Source organism: Cebus imitator, unplaced genomic scaffold (assembly GCF_001604975.1).
Source record: "Cebus imitator isolate Cc_AM_T3 unplaced genomic scaffold, Cebus_imitator-1.0 Scaffold87, whole genome shotgun sequence".
Lineage (NCBI taxonomy): Eukaryota > Metazoa > Chordata > Mammalia > Primates > Cebidae > Cebus > Cebus imitator.
Window position 1 is genome coordinate 2,740,256 of NW_016107402.1, and position 11,529 is coordinate 2,751,784.

The following is an 11,529-nucleotide window of genomic DNA, read 5'->3' on the forward strand; positions in this document are numbered from 1 at the left end:
TATTATGTTTTTTTTTAGAGACTGGATCTCTCTCTGTCACCCAGGCTAGAGTGCAGTGGCACCATGTAGTGGCATCACTGCAGACTTGACCTCTTGAGCTCAAGTGATCTTCTTGCCTCAGCCTCCCGAATTGTTGGGATTACAGGGGAGCCGCCACGCCCAGCCTCTTGATATTCTTGCTGAGGTTCTCAGACACATCTGCATGGCCTTGCACATGGAGGAAAGAGACCCACAGAGGCAAAAACAAGACATGGGGTAAAAATAGACGGGAAGGAAACACACCGAATGATAGCGGTTTCTTCTGGGTGTTGAGATTACCGAGTTTATTTTTAAATTTCTTAGATCCTTCAGGTGTTCTGCAACATAAAATGCAGACAGCGTAGGGACGTCGGTTGGATTCATGTTTTCCCTGATGTTCTTACTGGTTCTAAAATCTTCAAGGCATGCTCTCACCCAAGGCTTCACTCATGATTATTATTTTAAAACTGTGGACTCGTGAAGAATGGAAGCCGCATAAGTTTGAGGAAGGCAGGCGAGGCAGGCAGAGGTTTATTTTCAAGCCTGTGCGGTTGCACAGGGTCCCTTGCTTAGAAGGGCCTCATGCTTGGTTTTGTGTTTGGTGGTCACTGTCTTGAAATTCTTACTGATTTTTGAACAAGGGATCCTGTATTTTCATTTTGCACTGTGTCCTGAAAATCGTGCCGCCGTCCCTAGTCCTGGGATTCTCCCCAGGACAGGTTTCCCTTCAACTGCTCTGAGACTTCGCCCTTGTCCTCGTCTGACCACAGACGTGGCCATCCACAGAGCCCTCTACGTGCCTGAGAACAAGTGCACTTCGGCTGCTCAGATGTGTGTCTAGAGACTGACAAAAATAGGGCTCGCAAGCGGGTGCGGGAGGCCCCTGCGGTCTCCGTTGACACATGTACCTACCCTCAAGGCCACGTCTACACTGGCCTACTTCAGAGAGCCACCCTGTGCTTCATGGGATGCTTTGCTGCATATCACCGCCCAGCTCGGATCAGTCCTGGACCCCCACGTCCTGAAGCCATGCCCAACCCCAGGCCTGGCCCACCTTCCTCCCGTTTCCTCCCCCTCAAGCCCTCCCCAGGACCCACAAACCCTCCATCTCCAGGTCATCCTTTCATGTGGCCCTTCTGCCACACCTTCCCCATGCTGTTCACTCTGCTTGTACTAGCAAGGTTCCTTCCTTCCCACATCTGCCCTTTCTAGACTCATCTCAGGTCCCACCCTTTCTAGGAAGCCTTCAGGAGATATTTGAGAAGGGCCTGAAGATGCGGTGTTTGCATAGAGGAGGATGTGAATCACCTTGCCTACATGTATTAGGGAGGGCTCCATGGAGGTGGTGTCCTCAGGCCAAAAGGAAGAGAAGACACCATCCAGGCGGAAGGGAGAGTTTGATGGGCTGGTTTGACGTCAGGCAGACTCAAGGTCCTCTTTCCTCTTCTTGGACGTTCGCTGCCGCAAGTCCCACCAACTGTCTGAGTCTGCTTTCATCTCCACAATGGAGGTGGTAATGCCTAGCACACGGAGCTGTGATGAGGATTTAATGGGGAATCCGGAGCATTTATGGAAGTCCCAGGAGGCTGACATTCTACATAGGTAGGAAGGACCTAAGCCAGAGGGGTGTGGGTGGCCAGAGGAGAGACCCTACCTTCGTAAGGCTGGGTGGGCTAAGGTCTGGGCTGAATCTCAGGGCCCTCGAGCTTAGAACAGCGTCTGCAACTCTCTGGCTGTGGGGCTCAGGCAAGGATTGCCTCCTCTCTGAGTGTCAGTTTCCCCATCTATAAGTGGAAAGCTGACACGGAAAAACACAGTGGGGAGGGCGGTTCCTGAGGCAGTCTCTCTCCACACGTCACTGGAATATCGGCCCCCCCAGGGAGCAGGCATCTTTGTCCATTGTGTTCACTTCTGCATCCACAGTGCCCAGAACAGTGCTTGCATGCAGTAGATGCTCAATAAATGTTCAGTGAATGAATCAGCAGCAACCAGTTTGCCCACCTCACATCCTAAGTCCACTGGGGACCTAGGCCCACCTCTCCAGGGAAACTGCAGATTGGGACCACACCTCAGGTCACAAGCATTTCCTGAGCACCTACTGTATACATGGCTCTGCCCAGCCCAGAGCAGACCCTTGCTCCACAGCCCGACAGGGCAGAGCCAAGTAGCAAGTGACAGACACAGTGATTTGGGAAGAAGAACAGAGGGCAGCGTGGCCAGCAGGGCCTTGGCTGGGTGGGAGCAAGCAGGTCCCAGGCTGGAGCCCGGGCTGACAGCAGCCCAGCTTGCCTGCTCCTGGGAGGGTGGGGCTGCCTGTTCCTCTTTCTTTCTTTGAAAAAAAAATTGTTTTCCCTTAAATTTACAAGAAATATATATTCAGTATTAAAAGTTTGGAAAATACACAATCATCAAAAGAATGTAAGATAAAGGTGACCTGCCGTAATGGCACACCACACAGCATTATCCACTGCTGACATTTCAGTGTCTCCTTCTAGTCTTTTTTCTAAGGTGGCCTTGCTCTCAGAGGTGGCTTCCTCCCCCCCTGGGAAGGGATATAGCTGCTCTGCAGGAGATGTGGGGGCACCAGGCTTTCTCCATGGGCTCCTGTCACTTCTGACTTGGGGGCACCAGGCCCTCTCCATGGGCTCCTTGTCACTTCTGACTTGGATGTCTTTTCTCCATCCATCCTGAACCTGGCACCTCTTCCTGAGACACGGGAATGTGAAGATCTGGGGGAGTCAGATCAGGTCTCACCTCCTGTCCCAGATCACCCCGCAGAGATGGGGTGGGGCAGAGCTCAGGCTTGAGGAGGTAGTACTGAAGGCCAAGCCGCAGGTGCTGGTCCTCAGCCCTGGTACCCAGGCAAGTTGGGTTTGGGGACAGAGGCATGACCAAAATGGATCCCTCCTCTCCTCCCCACCCCTTTCCACTCCATCTGCGGTTCCCTTTGCACTCTCCACGTGTTCCTTCCACCGGATGCCCTCTGCTTCCTCTACTCCAGCCATTTAACTCCTCTCCACAAAGGACAAGGAATCAGACCGACTGTCGACACTCAGGTGCGCCTGATGGGAAGGGACCTGCGTTAACAAAAGCCCCAGTCCTACAGGACTGTGTGTACTGGTGGGATCTCAGTCACCATGTCCCACAATGAAGGATGTTTGGGGGGGTTGACTTTGGTCACCCTTCAAATCATAAGTTATACACGTCTGCCCTTTCCGCCCACACGTAAGTCTGAACCATTTGCCAAAAAACACTTTTCCCAGACTCGAAAGAAAACCCCAAAGAGGAACCTAAACCTTCACGCTGCCTGCACCAATTGGACCAGAGTGCTCAGGCTCGCGCCAACAAGTATTTCAAAGAAGAAGCCAGACGGCGAAGGAGGAAGTGGGGGAGAAGCTGGAAACCTCTCAGGGTGACAAGTTGTCAGCCCATTCATTCATCTATTCATTCATTCATTCATGCATGCATGCATGCATTCTTCCTTTCCTCTATCCATTCTAGTGAGAAGGGCTGAGCATCACCTGTGAGCCTACCCCTGCTGCCAAGAGCACCCTTTGGACACCTGTGGGGTGAGGAGTGAGGGGCAGCAGTGGCAGGGCACCCCCAACGCCTGGAGGAGAGAAAGGGAAGGGCTGGGAAGACTCCCCAAGGGGGCGGCCATGAAGCTGGGCCTCGAGAAGACAGGCCAGGGTTTCTCACCTTCCACATCCTGCTTAGAGTCAGAGAGAAGGTTTTTGCAGAGGAGGAAGAACATTAACTAGTAGTAATTTCTCGCATGGAGGGAGGGCTTGACTGTGCCAGGCCCTGTGCTGTGCACATGATATTCACTATCTCAGTAAACCCACCCAACAAGCCTCGAGGTGGGTGCTGTTCATTTTCTCCATTTTACAGGTGAGAAAACGAAACACAAAGAGGTGAGGCATCTCTCCCAAGGCCACACAGCGAGGAAGTGGCAGAGCCTGGCTGCAGTGGAGGCTCATAGCCGCATTTACATTGCTTCCTCTCCAAAGAGTGCCTTCATTTATCCCTGGGAGCCACTGACAAGGGGTCTGACAGTCCCTCTAGTCTTGTGCCCGCTCAGCCCTCTCTACCCCTGAGAAAACCAGGGCATGGCACTGGAGAAAGAGCAGGAGGGTGAGCTGTGGAAACATCTGCAGAGTGGCAGGGGATCAGGTTGGCGTGGGGGGACCCAAGCCGACGCGGTGCTCACTGTGCCTCAGGTGCCATTTGCGGGGCTTCAGGGCAGGGCCACAGTCAATCCTCCCAACTACCCTTTGAGGTCAGGGTTACTAGCCCATTTTACAGAGGTGGAAACTGAGACAGTAAGAGGTGAATTAACACGGCGGGTCACCCAGCTACCATGCAGTTTAAACCTGGGTTGTTTTGACTCCTAAACTGTGTGCAAGGTGGATGATTGGCCCCAGGAGCCGAGGAAAGTCAGTTTTCCCGCTGCTGAATTCAATGTTTCACAAGACCACACCCCTCCTTAGACCTCAGTTTCCTCGTCTATGAAATGAGGAGGGGACTCCGTCTCCCAGCTCTGACCTGCTCCTGGACTGATTCACTGTTCCTTGTTCTTGTGGCTTCTCAAGGCAAGACCAGAGTCTCACTCACAGACCTAGGCCCAACATTCCCAGCCCCACGGTGTCCAGGGCTCCAGCAGGTGCTATTTCCAGGCAGATGACAAGGGCCTGGGCTGGAGATCCACTGAGGACTAAAGGCAATCCATCCCTCCCTCCCTCCCTCCCTCCCTCCCTCCCTCCCTCCCTCCTTCCCTCTCTTCCTTCCTTCCTCTCTTTACTTCCACCAGGCAAGGTAGGGAAGAACTACTCGCTATGTCTCAGGGCTGGCCCAGGACTGGAGGGACTGGAGTTCAGAGGAGGACAAGGGTCCCCAGTGGCTGCAGGTGTCCCAGCAATGACTCCTAGCAGAGGGGATGTTTGGGTTCAGTCTGGAAGATTGGGTGAGATTCCCCAACTACAGGGGATGGGGCACACTCTGGGTGGCAGATTTGAGGAAGGGTCTGAAGAGGAGGTGTCCCCAGGAGATGGCAACAAGAGCTACTGTTGGGGCTTCCCCACTGAACCCAGAGCACAGGCCTCAGTTTCCCCACCTGTGGAGGAGTCCAGACTGGTTCAGTGGCAAGGCTGGGGTCAGAGGCCGCTGCTCTCCTCTTGCCTCTCACAGCCCTCTGGAAGGTCAGGTTTTCAGGCCCTCCTCAGGGGCATCAGTCCCCCGCCTCTCCCCACCCCCAGGTAACCAAGGGAGTCTTGGCTTTGATGCGGCCACCTCCAGGCCCAGGCGTCAATGGGCCCTCTATATGACCATTGGGGCTGCCGGCCGGCCAGAGTGGGTGCGGTAAGGCCTGGACACACAGTCCTGCTGTGTGGGGCCGGCTCATGCCTGCCTAGACCCTGTGGGCAGTCGGGGGCTCCCAGGAATGCTTTTCCAGCCTGGGGGGCACTTTGCACAGGCAGGGTGGTCTGGAGAGACGGGTGTGTGCAGGGCAGCCTCAGAAGCCACCGTCAAAGGGACCCAGCAGATGTGGCGCCAGGCAAGCGCCATAGTGGGCACAGAAGGGCTGGCGGTCAGTCCGTTCCTTTCCCAGGGATGGCGGGGAGGGGGAGGCCCCATGGGCACATGCGCTCAGGGTGACCAGCAGTCCAGGGCTGCCTGGGATGAAGGAGTTTCCTGGGATGTGGGGCTTTCAGTGCTAAAACAGAGAGCCCCCTGTTATTGGAACTTCCCGGACCTTCGGAGAGGATACAGTGATGACCTCTCTGGTCTGGGCAGCCTCCTCCCTGTCCAGTGACCTCTGAGTCAGACCATCTCAGCCAGACCTGCCCAGGGCCATTTTGCTCACCCCCTGCCTCCACACAGGACCCCCTCATACCCAAGAGTCCTTTCCACTTCTCCCAGGTATCTTCAGGGGAGGAACTGCTGGCCAACTCCACCCACTGCCGGGGGACCTTGGCCAGACCCACAGCATGCTCCAGCCCTCCCGGGGCCCCCAAACCAGCTCCTTCTTTCCTGCCTCCACGCTGTTGCCCAGGACGTTCCTTCTGCCTGGAGCATCCTTTCCCTGTCTTTGTTACCTCTTCACCCTTAGGGACACAGCTTCCAACTCACTCCTCCAGAGGACTTGTCCTCTCTTCCGCAAGCCTGGGCCAGTACCCCTCTTTGAACTCACAGCCTTGGTTCTTCTCCTGTACAACCTTTATCACACCCCAGGGCAATTTTCTGTTGACCCATCTTTTTCTCCACCAGACGTGAGCTCTTAGAATGGAGATTCTGACCCAGTCTCCCCGAGCTCCCAGCACAAGGCCAGGCTCATGGTGTTCAACAAATGGAAAATGCTTATTGAGCAACTACTCTGTGCTGGCATCATGCGCCTTTGATTCTCTCTGTAGCCCTGTGAGGTTGGTTCATCCCCTACAGATGAGGAAACCAGCAACAGAGAAGAGAAGTCACTCATGCAGGTGACAGCAGAGGGCAGAGTCGGGACCTGAACCTGGAGAGCCTGACTCTGAAGCCCGAGCCGGAATCTCGATACTCTACACCTGGATAAGCTTTTGGGAAATGACTGAATAAACGTGTGAAAGCCTTTGTCTCCCAGAACCCCTTGAAGCCTATATGTGGCAGTTTGGGCTCATTTCCTCAGCTTCCCTCCCTGGAGGGGCACCCACCTCCAGTGTCCCAGGTAAGCGTTTGCCTGTGGGGGTGTGAGTGAGGGTTCAGCAAAGGTGAACTGCGGGGAGGGGATGCCCTCCTGGGGCAAATTCAGAAGGAAGGTGCTCGGCCCCAGTAGAGCTGTGCGTGGGCACTCAGGAGTCCTCAGGGCCATTGCCCGTTAATTGTCAGATGGGGAAACTTAGGCCCAGAGAGAAGAAGGGACTTGTCCCTAGTCACACAGAGTGTCTAGATCATAGCCATTAGGTCTCAGCTTCCCCATTTGTCACACAGGGGCAATAAATCCCCCTTGTCCTGTCTGGGGGTAGACCCCAGGGTGCCCCATGCCCTCTCACACCTTCCATTCCAGCTTCTGGAATTCCACCGTCCCTGTGAGCCGGCCTTGGGGGTAAGCGTTGGCTTCTTCTCACCTCCTGCTCACCCCTCTACTGCAGGATGGGAGCCAAACGCCTCTCCACCCTCTTCCCAGACCCCTTCTATCCACAGTGAACTGAGGGAGGTTTCTGATCCCTTGGCTCAAAATGAATACCCCTACTCTTTTAAGCCAGAGAAACCAAGAGGAGAGGGCTCGTTGGGAGCTGTGGGGATGTCACACTGAAGCAGTTGGACTCTCCAGGGGTCCCGACTCTGCCTTGCTGCCTCGAAGGCCCCTGGGCAGGCCGAGTACAAGTGCCCGAAGGCAGGGGCATGGATGGGATGCTTCATTCTCAGCCTGTCTTTGTCAGTGAAGACAAAAGGGAAGTCATCTCCCGCTGGTCTATGGGGACACGGGGGTAGTAGACACTTCGTGATAATTCTAGGGACGACCCTGAGGAGTCAGGTGGGGGAGACAGAGAAGCCCATGTAGGAGGCACCAAATCCAGCTCTCGCATGCCCTTTTACTGATGAGAGAACAGGGACCCAGAGATGTCAAGTGACTCAGACACAGTCCCACAGCACAGGGGTGGCAGAGCCAGGTGGAAGACGGCTTTCCCGGCAGCAGTCCTCAAGCCTGCCTAAGAGGCCCAACAGAATCACTGTGGGGAACTTGCAAGACCACACCTGCCCAGGCCCCAACCCTAGAGTCTGATTCCACAGTCTGAGGTCGGAATTGGGAATCTGGTGTTTGAAACTCTCCAGGGGCGGCGATCTCAGAAAACCCGCTGGCTCCATCACACTTTGCTCAGGGACTGAGGTGGGATGGCACTTGGAGGACACAGGTAGGAGGAAAAGGAGGCAGTGGAGGGCAAAGGGAGACCCTTCCCCTTCTGTTAAAAGCCTACGGACGAGAGAACGGCCCGAATAAGATTCTGAGAACACTGAATTCTGAGAACACTGAGACATGGAGATTTTGCCTTGCATATAATGTGGGGGGTTTGTGACGTTGGGCTGGAGATGGCGGCCTCTTTCCTTCCCCCAGCCTCTAGCTGAAATTTAGCATCATGTTCCTTTGCGGTTTTCCACCAGTGGAAATCACAGGTGTTCTTGGTCTCACAGGGTGTCAGGGATTACCTGAAATATCGTTCATGCTCATCGTGACTGCATGGCTCGCCACGGGGGTCTTTCACTCAGTGAGTTCTTGAAGAGACACAGAGTGAGTCACTATGTCACCAACTTGCTTTCTGAGTTTGATAATGGTATTTCTGTCCATTTCTTTTCCTTTGTAATCCTTTGGATTTTGTCTTATGCGTTTCAAATGCAGCTCTGAGGAGGAACCCGCAGGCCCCCTGAGACTGCCCAGGCTTGGAGGCTCAGAGTGAGTTAGGGATCCTGTGGGGGGCAGCGTGGGGTCGGCGCCCTGCAGATGGGACCCTGAGGATGTTTCCTTGGGGAAGGAATTGGCAGCTGTAGCCCTGTGAGCCTCCAGGGATGGGGTTTGGGAGACAGGCCCCCACAGCAAGCATGTCATGAGCAGAACGGGGCAAGAGAGAGGAGGCTGGAGAGGCAGCCAGGCCCTCCACAAAAGCACAGGGAAGGCGGTCAGACCCCAAACCCCAGACTCCCGCCTCCCCACAGACCCCAGCCTACGAGGCACCTTCTGTGCTCCTGCTGGCCAGGATCAGCCTGTTCTGCCCGGCAGCCTCCTATCTTGGGACGCATATGTGACATGTTGGCCCAAAGCCACCTCTCCCTTTGTGCCTGCCTTTCGTGCTACTGCCAGCCACCTCCTAGGCTCCAAGGATCAGGACCCAGCCCAGGCAGACCGGCGCTCCAGCCCTGTCTCCCAAGGTTCCTTTGTTTTCAAGCCTACGTTTCTCCATCTTGCCCATGGAAGGAGAAATACAGATTACAAAGACCCGGCAAATGGATTTTATAAACTCTTATTTTCCTGCCACAGAACTGCCTTTAATTAGCTCCCAGGACTACAAAGGGAACACCGTTATTATAGCAGCAGCTCCAGGGAAGCAGCCGCGGCTCTCAGCTCCCAGACGTGGAGCTGCGGTTTGTCGCCGGCCACAGCCAGGTTTGGTGGGAGTGCCCCCGCTTCAGGGGACAGCAGGTGCCCTTCTCTCCCGGCCTCAGTCCCCATCTGCAGCAGCACAGCCTGCCTCAGCCTCATCAGGGAAGAGAAACAGGCCCCGCTCTCAGACAAGCTTCCCAGAAGCCTGCAGACTCGAACACCCAAATGTACCTGGGTCCCTGCCCCGAGCCTGCCGCCCCGGCACCAGCCCTGAATCACTTGGTCAGCCAGCAGCACCGCAGGCTGATGGGCAGGAGGGCAGACAGGCAGGCAGACCCACCTCTGCGCCTCTGCTGACCGCCTCGGCCGAGAAAGGCAGTACCAGCCCCCAACGCTGAAGTTCTAGATTCCACGAAGTCCCTCTATTCTGGAGGCGAACCCGTCCCGAAGAACCATCCAGAGATACCGCCCTTATACACGGTCCACCCCCAGCCTCAGACAATGAGAATCCTACAAGCAGAGGGGACTCTATTTGGAGCACAGAGAGGTTAAGTAACTCGCCTCTAAGGTCTCTCAGCAAGGAAGTCACTGAGCTGTGAGACTTGAGCTCAGGGACTTGATCCCCCGACTCAGGTGCCGCAGCCCTATCCGGGCTCTTGGTGGGGAGGAGGAAGGCCTCAGGGGGTGCCTGAGGCCAAGGTACATCAGCCCTAAGTGCCAGAGGCAGGGGAAGTCTCCCCATGAGTCCCAGCCCCATCAGAGGCTCCAGGTCGGGGACCCCAGACCCCCTGTCCTTGCCGGGGGGACACAACCCAGAACTCTGCACCCCTGCAGGCCACCACAAAAGGCAAAAGCTGCCCAGAAACATTTTCTTCTCTTCCATGGCCAAATCCACAAACTTTCTCGAGGGCTGTCCCCCAGCCCTGTGCGGGTCCAGCGTCAGTGCAGCCCAGCTCTGCGCAGCTTTCTACAAAAGCCTGTGGCTTCCTTCTCTGCCCTCTGCTTCTGAAAATACCCCAGGAGTTACACGCAAATCGTGGGCAGTGGTCTTCAGAAAGACCCTTGGATCCCATGGCTCTCCCCAGACGCTGCCCGAAGTGACCTCCTGAGCCCAGGTGGGGAATCCCAGGCAGGACAGGGGCTGGGACTGCAGGCCCAGGGGCCCCGTTAGTGAAGCAGGAAGCTGAGGGTCCCTAAGAGTCCCCCTTGGCCCCTCTGAGGGCTACCCTTTGAGGTCTTGAGGTCTTGGAGTATCCGTCACCCCCACCGCTTACTGTCCCCACCACTGAAGGATAAAAGTGCCACAGTGATGTTTCATGCCAAGAGACCACAGAGGCCACCAACCCCCCTTCCCACCTGAGGCTTTCAGAGGCCAGCGGATTTAGGTAGACAGGCCGTGCACTTGAGGTAGCCAGGGCGGTCGGTGGAGGGCCGGGTCCGGGGTCTGGCCACAGCTCCCCACCCAGGGCCCTGGGCAATCGTTACTTACCGCGGATGAAGGTCGGCGAGTAGGTCGGGAAGGAGTCGAAGATGCTGTTCGATGCCATGCCCCGCTCTCAAGAAGGCGAGAATTTTCAGCCCTTCAGGGGGTAGGGTTGGGATTGACTTGGTTGGCTGTTGTTTTATGATTTTTTTTCCTAACTACTTTTGAAAATAAAAGAGGGGGGTGTTGCTTTTTGTTGTTTTGGTTTGTCTCTTTTTTTTCCCCCTGCTGCTACAAAAAAGAAAAAAGGAAAGAACGCGAGAGTGTGTGCGAGTGAGACAGAGAAAAAAAAATCCCCAAGGAAAGTAAGTTTCTGTTTGTACCCAAGAATTTGGATTCCCGGTCCCACAGGAATGTCTAGCCACAAATTCTCAACAGAAGCGCATGCAGAGTATATCATTAGATGGCGGGAAGGGGCTCTCGGCAGCCAGGGTGGAGGAGCTCCGAGGCTGACAGACACAGCAGGCCCCCTCCAGCGCCACCGGGAATGAATGAATGAGGCTTACCCTCGACAGAGCCCAGGCTCCGGTGGGTGCAAGGGCAGCCGGGGGTGGGGAGCACCAGGAGCCAACCAGCTCCCGCGCAGGGCCCTGGAGGCGGCGAGGGCCTGGCCTTGTGGTTCTGTGGTTGAGGGACCAGGCCTTCCCAGTGTCAACCCAACCTCAGCTCACAGGATGCGAGAAGCCTGCTTGCGGCCTTGGCTCATTGGCTGGGCCGCGGTCACCTGGGCTGTGATGTCACAGCCTTATAGAAGATCTTGTGGCTGCCTCTCTTTTTGGAAAAAAAAAAAAAAAAAAGGAAAAAGAAAGAAAGAGAGAGAGAGAGAGAAAAGTGATGGCTTTTATTTGTGGGGCCGGCCTCAGCACGCGGCCCAAGAAACAGAACTGAAAGCAGTTGGAGTGGGCGCGGCCGAGAGGGCGGTTTGGCTCCTGGGTGGGAGACTCCTTCTTAATTAAGG

At 55.5% G+C, this 11,529-nt stretch overlaps 1 protein-coding gene across 1 annotated transcript in view; it reads right to left on the reverse strand.

Moving 5' to 3' along the window:
• The window catches only part of RUNX3 (RUNX family transcription factor 3), a 64,932-nt gene extending 53,759 nt beyond the window's left edge, over positions 1-11,173 (reverse strand). Inside the window, exons 1-2 of the mRNA XM_017534594.2 lie at positions 11,078-11,173; positions 10,578-10,643 (exon numbers count right to left, since the gene is read on the reverse strand). Of these exons, the coding sequence (XP_017390083.2) occupies positions 10,578-10,635 (58 nt within the window). The 5' untranslated portion in view covers positions 10,636-10,643; positions 11,078-11,173. The remainder of the gene's footprint in view (positions 1-10,577; positions 10,644-11,077) is intronic.
• Positions 11,174-11,529: the final 356 nt, after the last annotated feature.